General features: G+C 49.3%; 1 protein-coding gene and 1 non-coding gene across 9 annotated transcripts in view; both read left to right on the top strand.

The window, feature by feature from the left end:
• The window catches only part of Atg16l1 (autophagy related 16 like 1), a 31908-nt gene extending 4875 nt beyond the window's left edge, over positions 1 to 27033 (top strand). Inside the window, exons 3-19 of one of the 8 annotated variants that reach the window (XM_005005708.4) lie at positions 3611 to 3716; positions 4367 to 4440; positions 5040 to 5291; positions 7044 to 7109; positions 10045 to 10131; positions 10817 to 10873; positions 11081 to 11128; positions 11728 to 11833; positions 14022 to 14127; positions 15421 to 15491; positions 16863 to 16934; positions 23540 to 23660; positions 23875 to 23980; positions 25258 to 25407; positions 25494 to 25541; positions 25678 to 25834; positions 26111 to 27033. In XM_005005708.4, coding sequence (XP_005005765.1) covers positions 3611 to 3716; positions 4367 to 4440; positions 5040 to 5291; positions 7044 to 7109; positions 10045 to 10131; positions 10817 to 10873; positions 11081 to 11128; positions 11728 to 11833; positions 14022 to 14127; positions 15421 to 15491; positions 16863 to 16934; positions 23540 to 23660; positions 23875 to 23980; positions 25258 to 25407; positions 25494 to 25541; positions 25678 to 25834; positions 26111 to 26488 — 2005 coding nt within the window. In that variant the 3' untranslated portion in view covers positions 26489 to 27033. The remainder of the gene's footprint in view (positions 1 to 3610; positions 3717 to 4366; positions 4441 to 5039; positions 5292 to 7043; positions 7110 to 10044; positions 10132 to 10816; positions 10874 to 11080; positions 11129 to 11727; positions 11834 to 14021; positions 14128 to 15420; positions 15492 to 16862; positions 16935 to 23539; positions 23661 to 23874; positions 23981 to 25257; positions 25408 to 25493; positions 25542 to 25677; positions 25835 to 26110) is intronic. The other 7 variants (XM_063237090.1, XM_003474407.5, XM_005005710.4 and 4 more) reach the window with 7 other exon arrangements.
• LOC111758167 (small Cajal body-specific RNA 6) lies at positions 12640 to 12908 on the top strand. Its single transcript, XR_002792394.1, has one exon. It is a non-coding gene; the product is annotated as a small Cajal body-specific RNA 6 (non-coding RNA).
• Positions 27034 to 27763: the final 730 nt, after the last annotated feature.

The raw sequence follows: 27763 nt of genomic DNA, 5'->3' as shown, positions 1-27763 counted from the left end.
GCCAAACTCATTGTGTGGGAAGATACTATAAATAACAAGCGACAGTTCTTGCAATTCTTGGAGCTGAGTGTCACCAGGCAGGTCATTTTATTGGAAGTCCTCATTTGCGCTGTCAGACACGACCTATAACCACCCTGCCCTCCTGATGCCTCATTTGTATTGTCCTTGTTTTTTCTACAAACTATCTGCAGTTCCTTTTTCTCTTTAAGGAACTGCCTCCTGCCCTCTCTCCTAAACATTGGCCCACTTCATTCTAGTTTCCTTAAACTTAATTTTGAAATGGGGTCTCCCTCAGTTGCCTAGGCTGACTTTGAACTCCTGGACTTAAGTGATTTTCTTACATCAGCCTGTTGAGTGTGCACAGCTACAGGCCTGCGCTGCCCTACCCCACCTCACCTTATCCTCTGAAAGTGCTCCGGGAGCCCTGTCCTGCTGGAATTTTCAGAGATCCCTGGGTGATTCCTCCCCACAGAGACCCCCATACTCTCTTGTGGGCCTGAGAGTGAGAGTCATTGTGGGTGGGACATCCTCGGCAGGCCTGGGCACACAGTGGCCTATGTGCCTTCCCCCGCCCAAGCTGAGGGAGCAGGTCAGGTGCTTAGCGCCCTCTGTTTGATTTTCATGTCTGTGGTTGCCCCTTGCTAGGAAATTGTCCTCTTGGTTCTTCTCCTCCAGCCCTCCCCAGCTGTCTTTGTTCAGGGAGCTCTCTTCCAGAGTACAGTTAGCACTTTGGGGATGAATTGATTTACTTGAGGGGTTTTTATTATTTATTTTTTTGAGGCAGGTCTCACTATAGCACAGGCTGGCCCCAACTCCTGAGGCAATCTTTTTCCTCAGCCTCCCAAGCCCTGGGATTATTAGCATGGCCCACCACACCCAACCTTTGACTTACTAGTTTTATCTTTAGTATCTAGAAGGCCAGCTTTTTAGGAGGGGCTTCATCTTTTGCTGTGTACTTCCCACATTGCTTTGCAGTTAAATCAGGAATTTGATAAGATACTTTCTCTTCCTAATTTAGAAGTTTCATTGAAGATGTGGGCTAAAAGCAGGGCAGTCCCCACCTGTCTCAAAGGGCGTGGTGTCATTTGGTTAGGTATGTGAGGTAAAATCAGGGAAGATTTTTATACTGCCTGGGGTTCATTGCCTTTTTACGGTGTTGCAGCTCAGATGGAGTGGGTCCCTTTTTCTGCAGATCTGGATACTCTGGCACCCAGCCTTTTTTCCTTCGGGTGTTTGAGTCTGATACCTTGCACCTGAAGCTTCAGCCGAGCCCCTTCCCTCGAGCTGACAGTCAGTGGTCGTAGTCAGACCGAATCTCATTGACAGGAGAACTTGAGTAGAAGGGTTTATTGGACAGTCACAGGTGCCAGCCAGGGCAGGATGGGCCAGGACCATGCCACCTTCCCATAGCTGCCAGCAGCAGGGGATCAGTGGCAGTTGGCACATGTCCTCTGGGCAGGGCTAAGAACATTTTGTATAGACTTTGGAGGAAACCAGAAGCTGCATAGGAAAAGCTTTTGGGACAGGAAGTCAACCCCTAGCCAGAACCCCTAATTGCTTCTGGACAAGACGTCGGTCAAGGTCCTAGGGTGAGAGGTAAACAGGGTGGAGTGGTCTGCTGGGAGGGACTCAAGTCAAGATTTCAACATGAAAACTTGCCAGCAGCTGTTAACTGATTAGCTTCCCTTATCTCCCCCCCCCACCCTTGGTCTTTATAATTTAAGGTCTCAGAATTTCTCTTTATCAAGCCTATTTCTGCCTTGTCTAGCAAATTCTTGGCAAAGTTTGCAAAACTAATTGGCTCTGGAAGCAGTGTGAACTCCCAAGGCTTCAGGACGGGCTGCTGTCTCCCTGCTGCCCCCTCCTGTGTCTGGGCTGCGCTTTGGCCTGCTAACTTGGCTACCTGTTTTTGCACAAGCATCCCCTGCCCCTGGTCCACTCCAGATTCGACCACAGTGTGTGGGAAACTCCGCAGTCTCCCTACCTCAGCCTCAGCTACTTCTCCCTCTGCACTGGACTGTGACTTTCCCCAGCAGAGCCACCCCTTGTGTCTGCTCAGGGCACTTTCTAGTCTCCTCTCTAGTCTCGTTACCTGTCCCTTCCTCAGGGAAGCTCTCCTTGATCCCTCTTCCCGGGACAGATCCCTGCTCCTTTGTTCCTTCCCTGTGTCACTTGATTGTTCATGTCTGCTGACTGTCCACCTGCTCCTGACTAGCCCAGCTGTACAGAGTGAGGCTTGGGCAGCTGCCTTTGCCTCGGTGCCAGCGGTGCCTGGTGCGTGGCAGGCACCCAGCACTTGGCAGAGCACGGACTTGCTGGCTGCTGGAGTTTACTAATAACCCAGGGATGATAAAGGACTTCCACACAGTGTAAGGGAAATAGGACTCCTAGCCTGCTAGAGGTCCCATACACTGAGTTCATGCTCTCTAAAATGGAAGAATGGATTCTAGGTACAATATGGAGTAAGAGTCCTTGTTGAGAGAATGAAAGCTTCTGTCTAAGGGACAGAGCAGGTCCCTGCTCCTTCAGGGAGTTTTATAGATAGAGCAGAGCCAAGGAGTTGGGGAGGGCTTACGGTGGAACAGAACTGTGATCATCCAGTAAGGTTACATGTGTAGTGGTCAGGTAATGAATTTTTCAGTGGGAAATCACAAGATGGATGTGAGGTGGGACAACACTGTGTTCGCCTAATAAGGTTACAAGTGCCGTCACTTTCGTATATCGATTAAATGGGGATCTGTGTGGAAGCAGGTGAGGTAGCAGCATGCATGGGAGGGACAAGGGTCCCTGGAAGGCTGGGGTGAGGAGGCTTGGCCCTCACCCAAGAGGCTTGATGCTGTGTAGATTATCAGTCACTGTGCTGGGACCCAGGGGAAGTATATGGGTGGGGTGGTTCCTCTTCCTTTATGCCCAGCCTTAAGTGAGTGTGCCTTCAGCCACAGCTGTCTTCTGCACTGAACTCTGGAAGGCCCAGCCCTGTCACACTCCTGTAACATTTCTAATTACAGATAGCAACAGGGCTGGGCCCTCCAGAGATCATTTCTAATTAGCCAGGCAAAGTGGCACAAGCCTGTAATCCCAGCACTTCGGAGGCTGAGGCAGGATGATTGTTGCCTGGGCTACAAAGTGAGCTCAAGGCCAGCCTGAGCTGCACAGCAAGATCCTGACTCAAAAAGACCCCCCACCTCAAAAAAGGGTAATTATCTAATTAACTTAGCTGTCTATGATATCTGCCCTTCACTCTGGAGCCCAGCTTACTCCTGGTGGTTAGTTCAGATTAGGTGGTTCCCTGTGCTTCACATCTCCTACCTTGTACTTACTGTGTCTCAGAACAGTTGATGCTGTAATTGCCAGGGATACAGCTCAGTGGCATAGCTCCTGCCTGGCAAGTGTGAAGTCCTGAGTTCAATTCCTGGTACAAAAACCAAAACAACAACAGAAAAAAAAACCCAGTTGATGCTACAGGAGGCACTGGAGTGATTTTGGCTGTGTGGGTGTTTGCAGATTTGAAATTGGAAAGTTAGTGCTCCAGTTCTCTGCCTGATTACAGAGGTGTGGTCTGATTCGCTTCTTTGCCCATGTTCTCTCCCTCTGGCTGATGGTGACTTAGTCCTGGACACGATGGCACATGGAATGACAGTCAGCTACAAGAAATGGCCCAGCTGAGGATTAAACACCAGGAAGAACTGACTGAGTTACACAAGAAACGAGGGGAGGTAAAGGTCGCCCCCCTCTGCACTTGTCTTCTGCTCTCTGTGAGAGTCCTGCCAGGGAAAACAGGAGGGCAACCACCTCCCCAAGAGTGTGGCTGTCCAGCGTCGCTTATCTCTAAGGGAGTAAGACACCGAGGGAGACCACCAGGGGGCCCAGGCCCCTCAACAAGAGATGAGTCCCCTGTGTTCCCACAACAGTGAGGAAGCTGGGGTGGGCTGCCTGCCTGCTCACCGAAGCGTTTCCTTTGTGAAGCCTGATAGTTTGCAAAGAATTGAGTCTCAGTCTGTAGATGAGGGCTGTGACAGACTCCAGCTGAGGGAATGGAATTTACCATGTCCTGCTGAGTCACTGGTGAGGCCGAGGGGTGGACAGTGTCTTTGCAGGCAACAGCAGGCAGGTCCCATGCACCTCCTCACAGCCCATTCCACTCTCTCTGTCACCATCTTCTCTTTTTTTTTGGATACCAATGATCAACCGACCTCGCACTTGTCAGGCAGGCGCTTATGCCGCTGAGCTAAATCCCCAGCCCCCCTCTTCTTGGTACCTTTGCCCAAACCCACAACACCTTTCCTTAAAAACACAACAGTCTGGCTGTGTAACTTCCCAGTGAGGCCCTCGGGGCTCTTATTTCTGAGTTTCTGTTTTTTCCCAGTTAGCTCAGTTGGTGATCGACCTGAATAACCAGATGCAGCAGAAGGACAGGGAGATGCAGATGAACGAAGCAAAGTGAGTCAAGACCGGGTCGCCTTGGGGCCTGCTGGGGAGGGCCAGGGGTTTCATGTGTGCTGTTCAGCTGTGTTTCCAAGAAGGTAACTAGTGGCAGGTGGTGGCCATGCTGCACTCAGCAAGAGTCACTGTAATGCTTGCAGGTTGGGGACCTTTCCCAAGAGCTCTAAGGATAGGGCAAGGCCCTTGAAAGTCCAGGGGCGCTCACAGCTCTCCTGTGACCGCTGCATGGAACATTAGCATCTTCTGCAGGGGAAGTTAGAGCCACAACATCTGAGCCCATAGCCCTTAGGATGAGTGGGTCCTTCATGAGCAGGACCCTTTTTGATCAGGGAGAAACCTGGTAGATGAGAAAACAGGGACTTGACATTCTAGTACCTCGTGTGGGGAGACTCTCAGTCCCTGGGCCTACACACCCCAAAGTCCCTTTTGGTCCTGCTTCCCTGGAAGCTGCTTTCACTGGTCACTCATCATCAGCAGGAACTTCACCACAGGTGTGTGCTGAAAGGATCACCCTGCGGTGGTGGCCCGTGTCCTGCTCATGGCCTAGGCCCATGCATTTGGGCCCTGGTGAGGGACTCCTCATGTCATGCTTTCAGAATCACAGAATGTTTGCAGACTATCTCTGACCTGGAGACAGAGTGCCTGGACCTGCGCAGCAAGCTCCAGGACCTTGAGATAGCCAACCAGACCTTAAAAGACGAATATGACGCCCTGCAAATCACCTTCACTGCCTTGGAGGAGAAACTGAGGAAAACTACCGAGGAGAACCAGGAGCTGGTCACCAGGTGGATGGCCGAGAAGGCCCAGGAGGCCAATCGCCTTAATGCAGAGAACGAAAAGGACTCCAGGTGGGCCTTCAAACCACTAAGCAAAGTGCAGCCTAGTTCTTCAAAAAGAAAAACACAGCTTGCAGAGGAACCCAGAAACCACTAACAGAATTAGAAGTAATGATAGTGGAAATAAAAGCAAATTTGCGGTTGCAAGGATGGGCTCCAAGCTGAGCAAAGGAATCCCTCCCAGGATGGCACTTGTCCATGCCGTTAGAAAGATGCGCATTTTCCCTTGGCCCTTCACGCGCCTGTGAATTGGATCTTCCCCTACACCTTAAGGTTACACTTGAATACAGAAGTCAGGTTCCTAATGAGGTTCACTGCCACAGCATCTTAAAACATCGCTGCAAAACGGCACCTCTCCTAGAGGGCTCTTTGGGGTTAGAGGACCCCCGGTACACACACACACACACACACACTCACCTCTGCAAGTGTCTCTACTTGTTAAACCACATTCCAAAGAAGTAGGGGGGCTTGCTCACAAATAGTCAAAGATGGTTTCCTGTTCAGGATAGTAAAAAATGATGTGTCCCTTGGGGAATAATTACATTGTATTTTTTTCTTACAGTGGAGTTTATAAAACCATTTACATTGTAAATTTTAAGATTATTCAGTAACATGAAAAAATCCCTGCAATTAGTATAATTAGAAATTCAGACATACTCCCAGCTTTGTACTTCTTTTTTTTTTTTTTTTTTTTTTTTAAACTTTTTATCGGTACCAGAGATCGAACTCACGACTACCTGCTTGCAAGGCAGGTGCTTATGCCGCTGAGCTAAATCCCCAGCCCCTTTCTTTTTTTTTTTTTAAAGGAGTAAAACAGAACGGTAAAATGAAATAAAACAGTGATAGGACAGTAGGAAATCCACAATCATTACCATATTGCATATTGTTAGCATCCAAATAGTTGCCCAGATTCTGGGCTCCAGGCCTACAAACGCAAACATAAATGTCCAGCTTTGAACTTTTAAGACTGGAAAGAATCACACTGTACATGGGGTTTATTTGGGGTTGTGAAATGGTGGTTTTTGTTTTGTTCTTTTGTTTTATAACTTTCTAAAGTTATTTTTGTTTTTTGTTTTAATTTTCTTTTTGTTGTTTTTGTTGTTGTTTTGTACCAGGAATTGAACTCAGGACTTGTGCTTGCCAGGCAGGCACTTGTGCCACTGAGCTGTGTCCCTGGCCATCAATCACTTTGGATTTGGGAGGGAGAACCAGAAATGACTCTAATAACTATTTACATAGCATTTACATGCTGATTATCAGTGAGTCATCGCAAGATGACTTCAGATACGTGAGAAGATTGTGTTTAAGTTCTTTGAAAGTACTGTGCCATTTCATACAAGGACTTGAGGGTCTTGGATCAAGACGTCCACTGGGGAGCACTGTCCTGAGACCAGTGTGTCCCAACACTAGGAGGAGCCGTTTCGGTGACAGGGCTCTGGAAAGGGTTGTAGCTACTGCACAAGCAAGTCCCAGCCAGGTCGAGCCCCTCAGTACATCCGAAGCGGTTTCCTGTCCCTCGAGGCTATTTCCTTCCTTGTTTGCCATTGCTCTCTCCCGTAACTCTGTCTCCGGATCTTACTCCAAAGCCCTGTCACTGGGCACCTCAGCAGTGCTTAGGGGTTGTGACATGCGGTGGGGGTTGCCAAGTGGCTATTGGTTTAGTTGCACTGAGCATTCCAGTGTGGCCTGGGAGCTAAGAGAGAGCAGATTACTAAGAGCACAAAGCCCACACAGGCGTGAATGTGACTGTTTTGTGTCTCACAGACGACGGCAAGCGCGACTTCAGAAGGAGCTCGCGGAAGCAGCGAAGGAGCCTCTGCCAGTGGAGCAGTAAGTAGAAATCAGCCAGTCAAAGCTCTGAACTGAATGTCTTGTCTCACTTTAAATAGTTTTATCTTGCTTTTGTTTTTATAAAAGCACTTTGTGGATTTTAGAAAGAGACCTGAAGACAGAAAAGAAAAGCCTGATTCTACCACCATCCAGAAAGTAACAACTGTCTTCTGATTTCTCACTTTAAAATAACAAACTGGATATGGTCTTTGATCGTGTTTCTGTTTACTTACCCAGGATAGATTTAGAAAAGTAAAATGGTCTGGTCAAAATTTTCAGAACATGTTGCGAAATTACCTTACAAAAAGCTATTCCTGCTGACACCTCTTAATCAGCCTCCATAGTGACCTGAATCTGCCTTCCTGCACACGAATCATCTCACAGTTTCCATTGACACTTTGATCACTTATCTGCCTTTAATTGGGCTTCTTGTCTTATAACCTGGCCTGAGGCTTGGTTTGTTCAGTTTTTGGTTTATGTCTTTAAGGGCAAGCTTTACAAAATCTTTGAAACATAACAGCATCTTAGAAGCGTAACTATAAACAAGCCGTTGGAATGAAAGGACTTGAGTCTATTGAGGAGCTTTTCCTTACCTGTCTGCAGGTTGCAGAAATATTTCTGCTGAGATTTATAGCTTGGTTTTGTGAGTAGTGGATGTTTTATTAACAAAATTTCTTCTGCTGTAGATGGATTTATTTTTCTGTCGAAATGCCTTTTGGAAAATAGTTTCCAAAATACGATTTGCTATTAAAATGGAGGTTGATTCCCTGTAAGTGGAGAGGAGTAGTTCAAATTCAGTTAGGTGTAAATTGGTATGAGTCTTGATTTATAAGAAAACCAGGGCTGGGAATTTAGCTCAGTGGTGTAAGCACCTGCCAGGCAAGCACAAGGTCATGAGTGTGATTTCCCCCTATCCCCCCAAAAAAAGAAAAGTTGTCACACTAAACCTTTTCTGTTGGTAGGTAGGTGCCTCTCTTACCAATTCGTATACATTTTCTTAAAGCCACAAAGTAAATAAATGGTTGGCCCTGAAAAGAGATTTGGTCCTTTAAAAATAATAAATAGATAATAGCTTGAGGCTGGGGATTTAGCTTAGCGGCCTAAGTGCCTGCTTGGTAAATGTGAGGTCATGAGTTTGATCCCCGGCACTGAAAAAAATAAATACAAATAAAAATGATAGTTTACAGTTGGGTGTGGTGGCACACACCTGCAAAGGGCAGGTCCCCAGGAGTCAGAAGCCAGAGGATTAAAAATTTGAGGCCAGCCTGAGTAACTCAGAAAGACCCTACCTCAAAATTAAATTTTTCAGATTTTTCAGACAGTGTCTCACTTATAGTTTAGGCTGGCTTGTACTTCTGTGTAGCTCAGGCTGGCCTTGAACTTGTGGCAATGGTAGCTCCTTAGTGCTAGAATAATAGATGTGCATCCATACACACCCAGCTCACTATAAAAGCACCCCAAATAACCCCAAAGAACCTCCTGCTTACAGAACAGTCATTTGGCTGTTAACCAGGTGACCAGATGAGATGTGACTTGGAATAGGTCCAGCAACCTGCCCAAGACAGTGCAGGAAAGGCCTGCCCTCGGAGGCAAACTGGAGCGCCTGGCTGTGGAGGCTTTTGAAATCTTTGTTTCTCAAGGAGTGGAATTTCCAGATCTAAGTGTGTTCATCTTGAGAGGATTTTCATAAGAAGTTTAAGTTGATTCATGCAGTCACAGTCCCTGTGAAGTTTGAGGTCCTCCAAGGCCATAACACACTTAACACATTCCTACTAACTGGAACCACAGGCAGTTAACCACCTGCTGGTCCTGTCCCATGCTACCTGACACGATAGCCATGCAATGTGCTACCACCAGTGTTTCCGAGCCACCCAGCAGTGAGACGGGCGTCCACAGCAGCCCTGTTGTGAACACACTAAGCAGCATTGTCCGGGGCTTAGCTCATTTGTTCCTGTATCCATCTGCTGAGTTGTCCCCCACTTGAGCACAGGTGACTCTCACAAGCTTAGCCATGTGAAGAGCAGCCAAGGAAGGTCAGGGACAGCCTGGATCTCCTTATTTATTTTTGTCTATATCCTGCACGAGAATGTGGGGCAGTGATACTTAGTCCTAGAATAAATAAAGGAAAATAAATTTACTTTGACATGGTTTAACTTGTTTGGTAACAAGTTCTTAATATATATTCACATAATCCTCACAATTAATCATAGAAAAGGCAGTCTTTTGGGGGGTGGGGGCCTTTTTTGAGGTGGGGTTTCACTATATGATTCAGGCTGGCCTTAAACTCACTTTGTAGTCCAGGCTAGCTTCAAACTCACAGCAGTCCTCCTCCTTCAGCCTCCTGAGTGCTGAGGTTACAGGAGTGGGCCTTGACACCCAACTAAAGTTTTGCTTTTGAGAGCTTAAGAATCTGAGCAGTAGATGGTAAAGTCTTGGGCTATGGAGTTTTAGCTTTGTACTTCCCTGTGCAGATGGCAGCTTTGGAGAAGTAACTAAGACCGGAATAATCACTTCCCTTCCCCTCCCATCTGAACGCATGGAGGACAGGAATTCCAGGGGTGTTTTGCATCCCATCAATACTCACCAGCCAGAGGAGTATGTTCCCATGAGTGGGCGGTGTCCCTCGGAATTCTTTGGACTCTCCACGTGTCAGCGGCCAGAGCGAGTAGCAAAACATAAGCGAGATGTACAGGGTCAAAAACAGTACTGCAGTGTGCCGGTCTGCTTTACACAGTTGTCCTCAGCATCCGCGTCTCTTTCCCTGTTCCTCCAGAGTGATGGCTCCTCCCTTTGCTCCAGAGCACCTTTCACTGTCACCATCCTTGCCAAGTCTCCCATTGTCTGGGACTAAACATTGACATTGACTTTTGAAGAACTGATTCGACACGAAGGTCCTGTTCAGCGCAGTGACACAGTCTTGTGCCCTTCTTTCCAGGGACGATGACATTGAAGTCATTGTGGACGAGACCTCGGATCACACAGAAGAGACCTCTCCTGTGCGGGCCATCAGTAGAGTAGCCACGTAAGTACCCAGGGCAGACTGGGGTAGGGAGCGCTCCAGTGGCGCTGTGACAGCACACGTGTGGGCAGGGCAGAGGAGCATAGTCAGGTGCACTCAGGAGCCCTCAGCCCCAGACCAGTTCTGCACCACAGAGCTGCCCACCTCCCTCCACCAAGGTGAAGGAGGAAAGCAGTGCACAGGTGGCCGCAAACTTCCTAAAAGCCAGAATGACTTCCATCCTAGGACAGGAGATTTTTTTTTTTTTAAGTCACCAGAGCAGGACTTGAAAGAATGAAAAAAAATCATGGGCCGAGGATTTAGCTCAGTGGCAATAAGCCCCTGCCTGGCAAGTGTGAGGTGGTGAGTTCAATTCCCGGTACAAAAAAAAAAAGAATGGGGATCAGTTATAAAACTGAGAACCACTGTGTCCAGTGGACAGACTCCTCCTGTCCAAGGCCTGATTTCTTGGAAAATAATTTCATACTAGGAAACCTTGTTTCTTTTTAAAACCTCTGGGCTGGATTTCCCTTCTGCCTTTCCCCTTACTTCCTGGCGGTTCAGATACTGTGTGGAATCTCTCTTGGCTGGGATTTGGGGACTAGGTGAGAAATTTTTCCTGGGTACCTGTTTTTATGGGCTGGTTTTTTGATTGCTTATTTGGGCAGAATGTTTCTAAGGTTTAAACCTATCCTCCCCTCCTCTTTAGTAAGCGACTCTCGCAGCCTGCTGGAGGTCTTCTGGACTCTATCACTAATATCTTTGGGTAGGTTAGAAGACCTTTCGTTTTTAAAATGTGCGTGAATATACTTAAGCATATGTACATGGGCTATTTTTTAAATGTACACCAGAATTTCAGGGATGCAGAGAATACAGATGCCTTAATTTTGGCTTTTTATTTAGCTTCTTCCTTTTTCTTCAACTTCCTTCCTCTTAATCCTGCTGCGTGCTGATCTCTGGCCTCTCCCTTTAGTCTGTCCGACTCTCCCCTTTTGGGACATCATTCTTCTGATGCTGCCAGGTGAACCCCATTCCCCAGCCCAGCATGTGAATGTGGGTTATTGATAATCACGCTGACCGCGCTGTGTCACTGCAACCATCAGAGGTTCATGTGCTAACCAGGAAGCTTTGCATGCTCCTTTGAGTGAGAGCCGCTCACTTCTAGCCACCTTGCCGGCAGAGTCCCTCCCTCGTTCAGTCACTGCGCTCCTGTCAGCACTGTCTCTTGGCATGTGTGCAGCTCCTCTCTGCCTTGACCCCATGTGTACACAGTGGTGATAACAGGGTGTGAGCATCATCCTAGGGTAGTGTTAAAAAACAGTCAGCTGTCCCATGAAAAGCGGACACGGTTCCCGAGCAGTCGAGTGGCAGGGTGAGCAGCTGTTGTTCAGAATTGCTTCTTTGTTTTGGAACCCATGTGCTAGCAAGCAGGAGGCTGAGGCATACGCTGGCTTCCTTTCTTGTCGCTCGAGTGAGGGTCCTTTGATTTTGTGAATTCTGTGGCTTGAAGGGTCTGGAAGGGAAGAAGCTGTTGATCCAGGTAGTTGCTCTGTCTCTGAGCTTGGTGAGCAGTGGTCTTCTGCCGTCCCATCTCATATGTGCCTCTGTATTGTTCCTTAGGAGACGCTCTGTCTCTTCCTTCCCAGTCTCCCAGGACGTAAATGTGGATGCTCATCCTGGTCCCGGTAAAGACGTGAGGGTCCCGACCACTGCCTTGTGTGTCTTTGTGAGTATTGAGTATGCCCCCTTCCCTCCCCCAGGCTGGGCCTCGAACAGGGCTGGCGCTCTCCACACCCACTGGCTCTGCAGCTTGGAAGGGGTCATGTGTTCTGCTCAGCTTCAGACACAGAAGTTGTTGCTGCCATCTTTATCCTGGCTGAGAAGCACAGGATGGGTAGCATGAGCAACAGGGCAAGGACACGTAATGAAGAGTAGGCAGTGCCTCCAGTTATCTCCAGTTTAGAGTGAGGCTCAGCAAGTGGTATGATTTGGAAGTCCAGCAGGACAGCTGTTGGTTTCATAAATAACACTCCTGTTTGATACATGACTTCCACCATGCTGAGCCTGTGAATGGCAGCAGGACACAGTCCTGGATAGAGACCACTGTAATACCAGGACTGTCACTAGGGGTTCAGACCTGGGTCCTGGTACTAACAAGATAGTGTACACCCCATCTGGGTAACCAAGCAGAAAGTGACCTGGCCTTGGAAGGGACCTGGGACCAGGCTTGAGGCTGTCAGAACCCTGGGAGCTACGGGTGTATGTAAAGAGCTCCTGGAGCTGGCTGACGAAGGGGGTGACCACAGAGGCTTCTATGTGCAGATGGGAAGACTCACTGTGGACCTGGGCCAGCTGACTGGTGGGTGCCTCCCTGGCATGAGGAGCCCTGCTAGTGGGGAGATATTAGTGAGCAGGCCCAGCAGTGAGTTGCCGGCTTCTGAGTAGGTCCCGTGTTGAAGGAGGAGTCAGACTGGGGCATGCGGGCCCACCCTGCTCCTGTGACTTCCACATTGGGCCCGGGCACTCCAGAGAGGTCGATGATGACTGGTAAAAGGTCTGATGCACCGAATATCACAGTCCCCTCTCTGCCCTCGGCTCCCAGCAGCCCATTGTGTTTCCCGGCACGGTTAAGTTGTGTGCCCGGGATAGTGGAGCAGCTGATACGCAGGGACCCTGTCGTGTGTGTTTCTGAGAGTGAGCGACTCACAGCCGACCCAGGTCCAACATGACCACCTCACAGGAGCATGAGGAGTGGCAGGATGCTGTGATGGTGCATGATCTCAAGTTTTCAATCTGAGACCTCCACTGGGGAAAGCCTTTTTTTTTTTGAGGCAGCTGTGCAGTGCAGACTGGCCTTGAGCTCACTTGGTAGACTAGGCTGGTCTCCAACTCTAAACAGTCCTCCTGCCTCAGCCTCCCGAGTGCTGGGATTAGAGGTGTGAGCCACCATGTCTGGCTGGGAAAGTCTTTTTAGGGGAAAATTGTACGGAAGTAAGCTCAGTAGCCAGGGAAAGTGGGAAATCAAAGTGCAGCTCATTTCCCATCAGTCCAGTACTTTCTGGCCTGTCTTCTGGGGCAGGTCCCAGCAGCATCCTTCATCCAGAAATCTTTCCTCACCCACCCACATGGTGAGGGAGTCATCACAGCGGCATCCTCTGAGGTCTTGCTCCCCCTGGGGAATGAGATACTTTGTGACCTGGTTCCTCCCCTCCGCCATGAGAGCCATCTTTTTAGCCCAGATGTGCCCATGTTTATGTTGAGCCCCAGAGACTTCCAGGGAAGCATTTTAAATGCTTTTAAAATATCAGCTGATGCCTGTATCAATGGCTTAAAGCATTTCTACAAATGAGCAGGCTGCTGCGTTAGGGCGTGGAAAACCTGGTGGAGGTCACAGTGCTGGCACAAGGTAGTGCCGCGGTGTCTGCACGAAGGCTCCATTGCAACACTGACAGGGTCTAGCAGTGGGGCTGACACCTGTGAACATTAGGAGCCATCTGGAAGCTTTACCCTGAAAGGCCATGTGCTGCACACTGTTCAGATACATTGCGTTAATATTAATAAGTTAGTGATAGAGGGAAATCTAATAATCTGAAACAGAAGAGGCATTTTAATTCCAAGCCTATTTTTAAACTAATAAGATTATCAAGATGTTATTCTTAGAAAAATAAAATTAAAGACAAATTGCAGCAGGTGGTCTACCTAGACTCAGAGTCATTTCTGAGGAAGTTGAGCTGTAACTGTAAAAGGGTTCTGGAATCAGTCACAGGAGACCCTGGGCTATGGGTCCACGTTGGTTCAAATTCAGAGCCACCACAGTTTCAGGACAGATCTTTTGCTCTGGGTTAGGTGCTTGGGTGTGGCTCGGGCTCCTGGATGGTGAAATTTGGGCTCCAAGCTGCTTGCTTGTCTTGCAGGATGCACATGATGGGGAAGTGAATGCCGTGCAGTTCAGCCCAGGCTCCCGCCTGCTGGCCACAGGAGGCATGGACCGGAGGGTGAAGCTGTGGGAGGTACTCGGAGGTGAGAGCCATTAGAGTCTGCCGGAGGGAGCTGTGTGGGTGGCAGCTGGTTGACCTTGCTTTTCAGCACTCTTTGCATTATTTATCCAAAAACATTTTCTGTAAAGACTCACCCGACCAAAGCTTTTGGTTTCTTTGCACATCGGAGTGAATGCACGCTCTGATTGTCCACCGGTGACAAAAAGGACTGCTAGTTAGGAAGTCTCAGGTAATTTCCCTACTCATCAGAACAGCCTGCACAATGGCATCAGTTTTAGAAGGAAAGCTAAATCTGAGTTAAACTGTACATCAAACTGAAATATATGCACTTGTAATGGCCTAGAAAAAGTACATCTACGTGCGGGAGGGAGTAGTAGTACCTAGGAGAATGCCTGGAGCCAGCAAAGGGGTGATATCATCTCTGAATTCTGATGTGGGGCGGAGCTTAGTTTTGACATTTTCCAGATTCCGCTGAATATGCCTTTGTTACTGGGATAGTGTTACAGAGTAAGGCTAACAGCTCTTCAGAAACCATTCTAAAAAGGATTTGGGGTGCAGGTGCATGCTAGGGCACTTGCCCAGCATGTGCCAGGCTCTCCGTTCCATTCTCAGCACCACTCAATAAAGCAGAGTTACCAAATAGTTTATTAGGCTGCCCAGGTATTTACTGCCTGGTCAGTTAAATACAATTTTTAAAATTTCTGTTAACATCTTAGTGAAAATTATCACGTGGATTCTGAAGTACAGTGGTCAGTTTCTGCAAACGTGGTAGTTGACACATGGTGATCAGACTCAAAGATCAATGTTTATAAAGTAGAAAAAGTGACTGAGAAATAGAACTAAATAAACTGCATCTCTAGTTTGATTGACACATTTATAAAGTCCCATATTTTCCTCTTTGTGAGAGGAATTAGCAACTCCAGTGTATGAAAGAGCTTTCTAGGAACACACATACAGCTGGGCATGGTGGTGCACAATTATAATCCCAGCAGTCAAGAGGCTGAGGCAGGAGGATTGCTATTCGAGAGTGTTCGAGAGCAGCCAGAAATGTACAGTGAGATTCTCAGAAAAAAAGAACATACATACAAATGGCCAGAGTCTGCATCTACTTAAACATTCGTTGTTGTAAAAGACTAGCAGCCTATTTTGTCTTGTGCATTGTTTGCCCTACTGTTTGAGTCTGTGAGGGTGTGCAGGCAAAACCCTAGGTGTGAGAAAGTTACTGTCTTTCATTGTATTCCAGCGCCCATTGAGGCTCATTCACTTGACTTAATGTCCTGTCTTTTCTCAAACTCAATCTTATCTTTTTGTGCAGACAAATGTGAGTTCAAGGGGGCGCTGTCTGGCAGTAACGCTGGAATTACAAGCATTGAATTTGATAGTGCTGTAAGTACCCAGTGTCTGTGACTTCAGAGGTTTTCAAAGAATAACCTCAAGGTATTGTTTGTTTGTTTGTTTGTTTGTTTGTTTGTTTTGAGACAGGGTCTCAGGTGTGTAGTTTAGGCTGGCCTTGGTGAGTTATTATGTAACCCAGGCTGGCCTCTGACTCCCAGCAATCCTCCTGCCTTAGCCTCTCAAATGCTGGAATTACAGGCATGTGCCACCATGCCCAGCAAGATTGTGATTCTTGAAATTAAAAAAGTAGTTTACCTGGTTTCTCTGATGTTCTCTGTATCTTGAGTCAAATCCAGGTTGTTAGCTGAATGGTGGAACACGCCTCTTACGCCCTCACTTGGGAGGCTGAAGCAGGAGGATTGAGGTGAGCCTGAACTACATAGCAGGGCCATATATCAAAAATCAACAATGAACTCCAGAAAGGAAGAAGTGGTGTTAAAATGGGTTAGTACAGAAACTGACAAACCCCGCAGTTTAGTGTGTGTTCAGCTCATAGTGTTCTAGTTCCATTTCATGGCCATGTTGTATGTGTTTAGATGCTGCTCTTTAGGTGCCCGCATGAGCCTTGCCTTCAGGGAACCTTGCTGAAGTGAGCAGAGGGCTCCTCCTGGGGTGAGGCCAGGGAACCAAATATTGAAGCCACTTAGGCTTTTCAATAGTACCAGAGGTCGGACCCTGGGCAGTGTGCGCACTGACAGCACTGAGCTACCGAGCTTCATCCCTGGCCAAGAGAGATAGCTTTCAGAAGGTGGCATGGTGTTTAGATCTGGGGTAACCAGCTATGTTGAAGGCTGGGTTAGAAAAGGCAGGCCAGGGGCTGGGATTTAGCTCAATGGCATAAGCACTTGCCTGGCAGACGCGACGTCACAAGTTTGATCCCTAGTACCAAAAAAAAAAAAAAGAAAAGGAAGGTCAGCCCTGCAGTGATGCATGTTTTCAGAGCTGCTGCAGGGTGTTCCAGGCCCAGATAGGTGGAAAGAGAGCCAGAGCAGCGTGCGTGGAAGGAGGGCAGTCTTGAGGGCATGGGGGATGAAGAAGGAAGAATAGCCATCCATCCCTCTGAGCTTTCTGGTATGGATTGCATGTAGGGAATTTGCCTGTGCTATTTCCAGTAGGGGTGGGGGCAGATAGATTGGGGAGGCTGAGCTCTGCATGGAGCCTGAGATACAAAGTCTAATATGTCGGGCAGCAGGATGGCTGGATTGGAAGGTGGGTGAGGTGACCTACTGGTGACAGTACCTGGTGTGCAGACTAGCTGTGGGTTTTGTTAGGCATCTGGACCTTAGATGTCATTATCTATCATGTGAATTAAACTCCTCTGTTTTGGCTAAAAGTTGTGTCTCCTTTCCTTTATTCCTCTAGGGAGCTTACCTCTTAGCAGCTTCAAACGACTTTGCAAGCCGAATCTGGACAGTGGATGATTATCGGTTACGGGTAAGATGCAGTTAAGAAAGTTGGTGCACATGCTTGTGAAGGTGCAAAATACAGAGAAAGCAGCGGATGATAGGGGACTTTTGTGCGTTTCCTTCCCTGAGTACCATTGTTCATTCACACTTTTGTCCTTGGAAAAATTTAGATTTCTACGCTCATTCTCACCTTGCCCAGGACTCAATTTTTTTGTTTGTTTGTTTGTTTTTGTCTTTTTCTTTTTTATCGGTACCGGGGATCAAACTCACGACTGCCTGCTTGCAAGGCAGGCGCTTATGCTGTTAAGCTAAATCCCCAGTCCCTCAGGACTCAATTTTAATACTGCAGTAAGATCCTCACGTTTGCAGGATCCCTGTTCATCAGCGCTCAGTTGGACAGCAGCTTCAGCTTAACAGCACGGAGTTTGATACCAGCATGTGCCTTGTGAATGATAGGTCCTAACTCTAAAAGTCACCTGCTGGTGTGTAGCTGGACAGTGGTACATACAAGCATATGTGGACACACAGTCACTTCCTTATACTTGACTGCTTTGAAACTTCACAACCAGCACATGACACACAAGCTAGCACTTAGGCAGTGTTGGCTGCCCTCGACCTGCCTCTGTTTGGAGCTAATGATTTGTTTGGTACTCACCTTGGCATACTCATTGTGCTTCCTCAAACCAGCTGATGACGAGTGTGGGTACCACGGTGCTTCTGATGCTGTGAAGCAGTTCCTCAGCTGCTGTCTCAGTCACTTTCTCTCATTGCTGGAATAAAATACCCAGCACCCAAAATGAAGAAAGGAAAAGCTCATTTAGTCACAGTGTGTGGAGGTTTCAGTTCATAATCAGCTGGCTCCCAAGATAGGGTGGCCTGGCATAGGAACGACTGTCCAGGGTGGCAGAAGACAAAGGCAGCAAGAGCAAAGTGGGTAGAGACGGCGATGCCTCTGCCGTAGTGGGTGGGGCAGTCTTCCTGTGGCAGAATAATCTCATCAGAATCAGGGAGCTCAGGGTGCTCCATACGCCTCCACCCCAGGTTATGGGATCCCGTTCTTTTCCCATCAGTGCCCTCGCCTTTGCTTCACATACCCTTTGGGCTGAGCATTAGACTTACGTTGCAATTCAGCCCATTGAATTATGAGGGCCTCAGTTTGGGTTTCTGCCGTAACAGCCTTGCAATTAGAAGAGATTTTCTTTCAGGACACACTTAGAGACTTTTAAAATAAAAAAGAAACTTGAATTTCTTATGTGGCTGGAGCTGGGAATTTGAGTCTTTGAGGTCCTTATTTTCCTTCCAGCTAGAAGCTTTTAGACTTAGCTGTGGATGTTTTGAGCTCATGCATTGTCTTTCAGTGGTTTGTCCAGAGATGCTAACACCAACCAGCCAGCATCATTATATTTTCTACTTTGCCAAAGAAATTCAAACTTTTCATGTCTGGAGGGCTAAATTCCTGACATCGCACAATATCTTAAATAAGCCTGCTGGGCTTTTCGCTCTTGATTCTCAACATAGATCTGGCTAACAGCAGCCATGCCACAGCCTCAGCATTCAACTGCCTTGAAATTTCTTCTGCCAGATTGATTAGTCTGTTGCCCTTAATCTCAGTCTCAGGCAGTCTCTGGACACAAGCAAAATAAATGTAAAGAAACTTTCTGCCAAACCCTAACACATATCATTTGGAGTCCAGCAGTTAGTGTAGTCCTTTTTCCCAGCAGAAGCTTTCTGAGTCTGGTGTTTACCAGTTCTCTGGTCTTCTCAGCTCTCACCAGACTCTCCGACACAGAACAGCCTAAGGTGTTCCAGCTCTAGTTTTTTAGGTGACCTCTCTGAAGCTCTCCAAACTCTTCAATAGCCATTTCCAAAGGCTCTTGAACAGCATGGTCAGGTGTAGTCAAAGCAGTGGCCCTACTTCTGGTACCAAATTCTATCTTGGTTACCTTTCTCTCTTTAATTCTGGTGTCGAGTAATTTGATGAAACAAAGAAAAGTAACCAACCAACACAATTGGGAAACAGGAGACAGATGCAGCGGGGGAAAAAATGAGATTGATGATAAATCTGCATTTGAATTGATTTGGCAACTAAGACAAAGACCAAAACTTGATTGACTCATTTATGTTGTAATGGGAAAGTCAAAACTTCTGGTTTAATCTGCAGGGTGGTTCTCGTTGTTTTGGGCCGGAGATCGAACTCAGGTTCTTGCACTGGCCAGGCAGACACTTAAAGCACTGAGCTATATCCCCAGCAGAGATTTTTTGTTGTTGTTTTTTTGTTTTGGAGATAACTCTTACTATGTAGCTGTTGAGATCTTTCTGCCTCAGAGTGCTGGGATTACAGGCTGAGGAATGCTTTTTCTTACTGAGTTTGAAATAAAATCACTGAAATACACACTGCAGGGTACCTCTGGCATTGGTTGACATTTTACCAAAAGTGGGGGAAGCTGGCTGGCACAGGCTGTTTTCATGTCCAAAAACGGCAAGATGAATCTGCAGGGAAGTGGGCTCTGTGAGGTAGGTTTATCATGGTGTCACCAGGTGATGCAGGGACAGAGGAGGAAAATGCTTCAGAAACAAACTAGCTCCCCACGGAGGCTTCCCATTTTTCTGACCAGGTGCTAGCAGCGTAACATCTCGAGTGTAGGCACCCTCAATGCTCAGCTGGCCAGGGATCAGAGCCCTGAGAACGATGAAGGTAGGTGTTGCAGCACATGGCTCAAGCTCTGGCTCGGATGTGGCCTGCTCAAGAATCTGCCCAGGGGTGCATCTCTCCACTTCTGTTGTCTGTTGTCGCTTGCAGCTCTGTACAGGGAGGGTGCCCAGCAGCATTAGTGCTGCACTGAGTGGCCTAAAGGGAGAAGGGATTTTCCTGAGTTACCTGTGTGTGGGACCCCGTTTTGAGGTGTACATGTTAGTGTGTTACTGCTTTTGATCCTGGGGGAGACAGGTGAGGTGGTAGATGAGGAAATGTAGGCTCAAGTAAACCAAGAAAGGCCTAGAGTCACAGCTAATAAATGATGAGAATTTGAGCCAGGTGCACTTAGGTTCCTGGAAGCAGGAACCCAAGCCAGTCTGGCCTACCTTTTGAGTTCAAGGCCAGCCTGAACAATATGCTGAGACCTGTCTCAAAAGCTAAAGAAACAATAACAGCAAAAAGGTTAGAATTTGAGAGCTGGGGATACAGCTCAGCAGCACATTTCTTACCTGACAAGTGCAAGGCCCTGAGTTTGATTTGCGGTACCAAAAAAAAGAATCTAAGTGGAGTCCTGGGGTTATATTAAACTGGTCTGGATTATCCTAGGCTGGAAGAGTGAAGTGACTACTTGTTAAAGAGGCATGGATAGACTGGTTTAGCTTTAGCCAGGGAAGAAGACAGGAAACAATTGAGTGCCCACTGTTATTTTTTCATTGGTAAAAGTTGTTCTGCACAGGTGGGCTGGAAAGGTAGGAGCCTTCACCAGATGCCTGGTGTCCTGGGTGCCAGGTGGCTGAGTGAGTGGGGTTGACAATGACCTTTGGGGGCGGCCTGCTTGCAGCTGCATCACTGTCTGGTCCCCAGGTGAATGTGTGGTGAGCTGGAGGCCTTTAGCATGCTCTGTGCTCCCAGGAGTTTCCGATTAACCAGGATGAAGAAGCAGAAGACCCACTCCCTAACATAGGAAGCTGTGACTCCCATATACCCTCACTGACAGATGGCGTTGGAGGACATGGATGAGCTGTCCACATGCTAAACTTGTGGGCATTATGCAAGGCCACATCAGTATCTGTTTACCTTTTATGATAAGGGTGAGCCGGAGAGGTGGGGAGGACACCAAAATTTGAGGAGCAGCGAGTTGGGTTCTTGTTCTGCATCCCTCCTGGTAACTACATCTTGGGAACAGCCCAGCATCAAACTGCCCTCCACAGTGACTCTCTTCAGGACCGGAGGGGGCCACAGAGCCACCTGGCTGCCCTGTGGGACGACCCTGGCACTAACTGTGCCTGCTCGTTTGTCAGGCAGAATGCAGAAGTGGCCACAGTAGGGGCTGGCTGGTAACCCACAGTGGCTCTTACTTCCCAGACCCTCTGCAAGTTCTGCTTTCCGGTGGGGCCCAGAGTCACTCCTTGATGTTCATCTGAGTGTGTGACGAAGGTGATGCCTGAATGGCAGTTTTGCATTTGGAAATAGTGGTCTGGATGTGGGGCCCAGAGGCCCAGAGAGAGTCTGTGCAGAGCCTAAAGGGAGTGTTGAATATAAACTTTGAAGATACCTCTCGGGTCATAGGATTTTAAATATCTCCAACACAGTTTCAAGGGAAAGCTAGTAAAGGTGAACAGTGCTCATGGGGAGCCCAGCTCCCTGCTGCACAGCATGGGGGCTCCTTGCCAGAGGCACAGGGCTGGGGAAGGTGCCCTTCCTCTCCTGGAGCTGGATCAGAAGAAAGGTGGAGGCATAGATGTTTGTCATTGAATCATTTGTGTCTGCTGGCAGAGGTTGTCATTTAAATTGTCAGCTCATCCTTGAGATAAAGCTTGTGGGTAGTAACAGAAAACTCCTAGAGAGAAGAGGTGCCGAGAGGACACAGGAAGGCCTGAGCTGTGAGTCACCTGAGTGGTGAGGTCTCTCTCGGCTCTCGAGTTGAACTTTGCACTCAGTACATAAACTGGTGTAGTAACTGTGGCGTAGGGACTGCCGTTTTTACTTACTGATCTGCTTCATTTTAGTTAATCAGAGCAAGTATTATAATTTTTCCAGAAGGTGGAGCATCTGTTTCTAACCAAGTTAAGACTGAAACGAAGCATATTTGAGGACTGGGTCTGTGTGTTAGATTTTCTTACACTCCTTCCTCTGGAGTTAACAATTTATTCAGCCAGTGTTTCCTAAATTCCTTCTACACTCCAGGCCCTTTTCCAGAAACTGGGGTACAAAGTTTCTATCTCTGCTGGGCATGATGGCACACACAATTATAATCCCAGCACTCTGAGGAGCTGAGGCAGGAGGATCTCTGCAAGTTCAGGCTGGCCTGGACTACATTGTGAGTTCAAAGCTAGCCTGAAGTGCATAGTGAAACCATCTCAAAAAATATTAAAAAGAAAAAAGTTTCTGTCCTTCAAACATAAAGAAACTACAACGGGGATTGATAAAATAGTTTGAAGAAAAATATAGTATGATACTAGGGGCCACCGGACAGAGGTTAGCACACACTACAGCTGGTTTTCAGTGTCCATTCGTATCACCTCCGTATTAAAAATTTGAACCCTTGTGGCATGGTAGCACAGGTCTGTGATCCTCCCAAGGGGGAGCATGGCTAAGAATTCAAAGCCAGCCTGTGCTGCTTAGTGAGACCCAATTTCAGAAAGCCTAAAAAAGAGCCCTTGGTTTGGTGTGGCCAGCTACAAGGGTGGGTAGGGTAGAGTGGTTTTTTGTTTCTTCCTCATTTCTTGCTGGGATACAAAGTAATGGTTTGAGTCCTTGAATTAATGGCATTCTTTAAAAAGATTTTTTAAAAGATTAGGCAGCATCACTCGCTACCCTCTGGACCTCTGAAATGTTGCATATTTTTAAAATGTTGAACCAGATACAGTACATACCTGTCATCCCTGCACTTGGGAGGCTGAGGCAGGAACATTGTCATGAGTTTGAGAGCAGCCTGGATTAAGTGGCGAGACCCTATCTCAGAAGAAAAGTAGTTACTGTCTAGGCTAGGTGTGGTGGTACCTGCCTGTAATCCCAGCATCCAGGGAGGTGGAGGAGGAAGGCAGCAAGGTCAAGCCCAGCCTGGACAATTTGTTGAGACACTGTCCCTAGAAAAATACATAAATAGGAAGACAGGATGGACGGATGGACTGGGATGTAGCACCCCAGTATCACCCCCTCATTGCCCCTCACTGCACCTTAAAGGGGGCATGAGGAGTAAATAGAGCTAGTGCTAGCAGCTCAGGTCCCCTCCAGAGGTGCAGGGATGGGCTAAGGAGCAGCTGACACGTGGTGGTGCCCATGCTGTGTCCCTGTTGAGCACGGGGAGGTGCCACATTGGCATCTAGCAGCTCCGTCCTAAAGGGCTTGGCATGTCTAGGGTGCTGGTACCTATGCCTCTGAGAATGTCCGGGGCTTTTATCACTTACAAGTGTCCTGATGTCTCCCTCATAAATTAGGCCCTGGGTGGCCCATCCTCACTTCCGGCAGCACTGGACGCAATGCAGGCTGTTAAGCGTCTTACAGTCACACAAAAGTCCAGACCCAAACGTTGTGGGCAGCACAGTCCAGGCGGGTGTCTGTCACAGACCTGCCCACTCCTCACCTGCTAAAGAGGATTCACCTTGTGGTCACCTGGCCCTGTCACCTTGGAGTAGCCAGAAGCAAAGAATGGGATGAGGAGGAGCCAGGGTCCTCTCGTTTCCACCAAGGGCATAACTTCTATGGCCTGACTTCCTCCTCCTGAGGTTTTGGCCACTTCTTAACAGTAGGGGGAACTGAGCCAGGATTGGCTTCTGGGAAGTCTCAAGGGCAGGCACTGTGGAAGTTTCTCTGAGCCTCTGCCTGGCAGGCCCAGCAGGCTGCTGCTGAGCCCAACCTGCCTCGTGTCACTGCAGTTCCTTGGTTGAGGCGCATCACAACAGCCCAAGGCTCACACACTACCCTCTGTCCCGCAGCACACACTCACAGGCCACAGTGGAAAAGTGTTGTCTGCCAAGTTCTTGTTGGACAACGCACGGATCGTCTCGGGGAGCCACGACCGGACCCTCAAACTCTGGGACCTGCGCAGCAAAGTCTGTGAGCAAATTCAGTCTCTCTGTGCCCTCATAGACCTTAGCAGCATAGATAGCGTTTCCGTTTTGGGGTTCAGTGTGGTGGCCAGGGGGCCTAGTAGGGACGCTTGTTCTCCTGTGAGAGCTCCCTGAGGCCAGTGATTCGACAGTACAGGGCACAAGTATAGCAGTGCACGTGGCTGGCTCCGTTTGATTAATGGTGTTTGATTTTCTTTCAGGCATAAAGACCGTGTTTGCTGGATCCAGTTGCAACGACATTGTCTGCACGGAGCAGTGTGTAATGAGTGGACATTTTGACAAGAAAATCCGTTTCTGGGACATCCGGTAGGGCACCCGAGAGCGTGACGGGGAAGCAGCAAAGAATCTGTGTGTGGAGCTGTCGTGGGTGGTGCTGTTAAATCTTGGGGAACAGCAGAAAGGAGCTCTAGGACACTTGTGGTTTAACAGTGACCGTTGCAAAGTGGACAGCACCTATGTGAGTCGGATCCCTTGCCAGCCAGATGGGCAAAGATGCTACTCATCCTGCCTTCCGGTGACAGGAGGTGGCACAGGAAGGGACAGGCACCTTTCGAGAGCTGGGTGTCCTGGCCGAGGGTTTTGATGCTGACTGTGGAGCAGTTAGTGGGCCTTGTGCTACAGGAAAGGCAAAGCCACTCTCCCAGAGCAGCTGTGCAGCTGTGCCTGGCAGGGTGAGCTGGGCTTGGCAGTGGGCTTTCGAAAAGCCATTTATAGATATTTTCATTCATGAACTGCAGGTGTCAAGAAGGGAAGTGGTTGCTTCACAGAGAATATGGTGGATTATTCCGGGGGTACTTTCAGGAAGGTTATTGGAGCTGGGCCCGCTGGCACACACCTGTAACCCCAGCACTTGGAGGCTAGGCTGGAAGAGTTAGGAGAGGGGATCTGTCAGAGGGAGATGCAGGGCAGGCGGCAGCTTGGGTGTGGGGTGTTCCGAAGGGGAGCAGTTGGGGCAGAGCACAGCCAGAAGTGGGGAGGGAGCTGGGTGAACCCTGCAGCCTGACCACTTGGTCAGGAGGTAGAGGGGATGCCTGAGTCTATCAGAGTGGAGTAGAGGGCAACTGGTCACAGTCCAGCCACGTGCCTTTGGGGAGTGGAGAGATCAGTAGGGTACTTCAGAAGGCAGCAGAGACCCAAAAAGGGCCAAAGGAACACCTGTGGCTCCTGGCCACAGCTTCAGTTTGTGATTGAAACTTTGCAAGGCTTTTTAAAACCCTCGTGGAATTACAGAGTTAAATTGGGTGAAACTGGTCTCTGACCACCCTATCATTTGAGTGGTGAAGACTCCCAAGTCTTGAGAAAGTACAGTTAGCGTACCTCAAGCCACATATTTAGGGTTAGGGCCAGTGGGGTCCACTCCTGCTGGGAGAAAGCAGGCACTTCCAGCAGAGTCATTATGGTTCTCTTGGCTGCTTCTGGCACCAGGGCACTGTCAGCTGACCGGGCAGGCTGGGGCATAGAAGAGAATTGGGAGGAGTAGTGCTGGAATACCATGAAATCCTAGTGCATTCAGAGTTAAGCACTGCACCCCGTGGCTCTGGCTCCATGGGTGAAGGAAGCAGGCAGGCCTCGTCCTCCCCCAGGTCAGAGAGTGTGGTCCGGGAGATGGAGCTGCTGGGCAAGGTCACTGCCCTGGACTTGAACCCCGAGAGGACTGAGCTGCTGAGCTGCTCGCGGGACGACCTGCTGAAAATCATTGACCTGCGGACCAATGCCGTGAAGCAGACCTTCAGGTAGCAGGCAGCAGGGTCCTTGGGGCTGGGCCACCTGTGTCCTATTCTGTGAGGCACCCGGCTGACACTGCTGCTGTCTGTTCCAGTGCTCCCGGCTTCAAGTGTGGCTCGGACTGGACCAGAGTGGTTTTCAGGTCGGTAGCAGCATACACCCCAGCCACCCCACAACCTAGACAATTCCAGTCAGTGCGTGGGGAGTAGAGTGGGGTACCCAGCAGCGTGCTTAGGGGTCATACTGAGGTCACTGTTGGGGTCTTGGCTTTCGCAAAGGGCAGGACACCAGGCTCTTCAGGGTCTGCAGCCCTCACGCTATCCCTTCCTCCAGCCCCGATGGCAGCTACGTAGCAGCAGGCTCAGCCGAAGGCACACTCTTCGTCTGGAGCACGCTCACAGGGAAAGTGGAGAAGACACTCTCCAAGCACCACAGGTGAGGCGCCCGGGAGCACATCCCCTTCCTCTGGGTCCTCCCCTGGGCTGTTTCTTTGTCCCTTCATCCCTGGCTGACTCGTGCAAGCACTGGTGTCCACATACTCTGCCTCCTGCCACCCGTCCATCCCTTCGTGTTCCTCAGCCTTCCCGGGCCTGAGCCACCCAAGGCCACAGCATCCTTCAGCACCCTCTTGCCCTGCCTGAGTCCCTGCCCAGCATAGGGGTCCTACTGCACCCAGCTGCTGACTGCTACTCTTCTGGTCTCTCTGTGAAGCTCATCCATCAACGCAGTGGCCTGGGCGCCCTCCGGCCTGCATGTCGTCAGTGTGGACAAAGGCAGCAAAGCCGTGCTGTGGGCACAGCCATGACTCAGGAGAAGCCTGGGGGCCCCCATGGTCCTGTCCTGGTGGTGAAGTGTCCTCCAGAGAAGAGCTCACATGCAGCACGGTGGCCTCCTGCTGTCCCTGCTGTGCTCCCTGCCGTCTGCGCAGAAACACCAAGTGCTCTGGGCTCCATACCTCACTGGGGAGCAGGGCCAGGCTCACCCTGCATGCCCCCCTTTCCAGAGTCAGGCCTAGCTGGGCTGCAGGGACTCCTGCGGGGCCTCTGGGTGGCTGCAGCCTCCTCTGCTGTAGTGACTCGTTCCTGCTGAGCATCCTTAGGTCCCCAACGAGCCTTCTGAGCCTCAGGCCCCCTTCCCAGGGCTTCTGCACATCCCCTGCTCGGTCAGGACATTGGAGAGGGCACAACCAGCCTAGCTTTTCCAGTGAGGTGTGGTGCAGTGTCACCACAGATGCCAGGGATGGGCACACACTGCATCATGCTGGTGACAGGAGCCCCAGGCCTGGCATATACCTCCCTGGGGCTGAGCCAGCTGCACCTGGTATCTATTGCAGGAAGCCCTGTGTGGGGCAGCCCTGTGTCCCTGTCCCCTCCCAAGGCTGTGACGAAGGCCAAGCACGGTTACCTTCCTCGAGTGCCTGTATGCAGGGCCTTGCCTCTGTGTCTGGGGCCTGAAATGCCCTTCTGTCGCATTGTCGTAATTTGCACTTTATTTCCTCCCACACTGCGCCTGTTCCTGGCCACTCTCGACACTGTCCAGAGGCCCCAGGCTGGGAGTGGCAGGAGCTCACGGGCTGGGGTCCCCCCATTATTTATTTATGTTGCCAAACAACTATCATAAATTTTTAAAAATTGTGTTGTAAGCTTTTCAAATTCCTCACGTCTTGGTGGTGGTTTCATTCTTTACTCTTGAAAAAGGGGGTAGGATCCGCTGCTGTTTGTTCTCTGTACCCAGTGGTTGCTGCATCCCGTGCTTCTCTGTCACCAGTCGCAGAGGTGAGTGTCTGTGAGCATCCGCATTCCTGCTGTGCGTCCTGTGCACATCTGAGCCTGGGACAGACACTCCACGAGACTCTGCCTTCACCCTGGGATTTGTGAGGTCCTGCACCCCAACGGTTTGCTCGGTTTCCCCAGTGCCTGGTGTGCGGCATAGAGTCACCACCATGGAGTGAGACATGGGCTCAGCCCAACAGCAGGCAGGGTTCCTGTGAACTGGGCCCACAGCTCTGCTCTGACCAGGTGTGAGCATGTCCTGGGCCCCTGATCCAGTGTGAGAACCCAAGTTCCAGGCCTCTTCCCAACACGCACAAGGTCTTCTCACGTGTGTCATAAAGTGCCGCCTCTTCTGTCTTTCTCAGAGGACAGCAGAGAGTCTGGGATGACAGAGCTCTCCAGTCCCCTAGAGAAGTTGGCCGGGCCAGGCCGAGTGTCTTCATGGCCACTGCCACAGTTGTTTGCCAATGGGACTTTCAGAAGCTTGGCCTTGTGCTTCCAGCCTGGGGATCCCAGATGAGCCACAGTGACAGGCCAGCTCCCACCAGGGATACTTGCTGGACAGGAAGCCACAGCACCTCCGAATGAAATG

This window comes from Cavia porcellus, unplaced genomic scaffold (assembly GCF_034190915.1).
Source record: "Cavia porcellus strain 051 isolate PalLab524CR breed Dunkin Hartley unplaced genomic scaffold, mCavPor4.1 scaffold_26, whole genome shotgun sequence".
In the NCBI taxonomy this organism is placed as follows: Eukaryota; Metazoa; Chordata; class Mammalia; order Rodentia; family Caviidae; genus Cavia; species Cavia porcellus.
The sequence above is the reverse complement of the archived record's forward strand: the minus strand, read 5'-3'. Positions and strand labels throughout refer to the sequence as shown.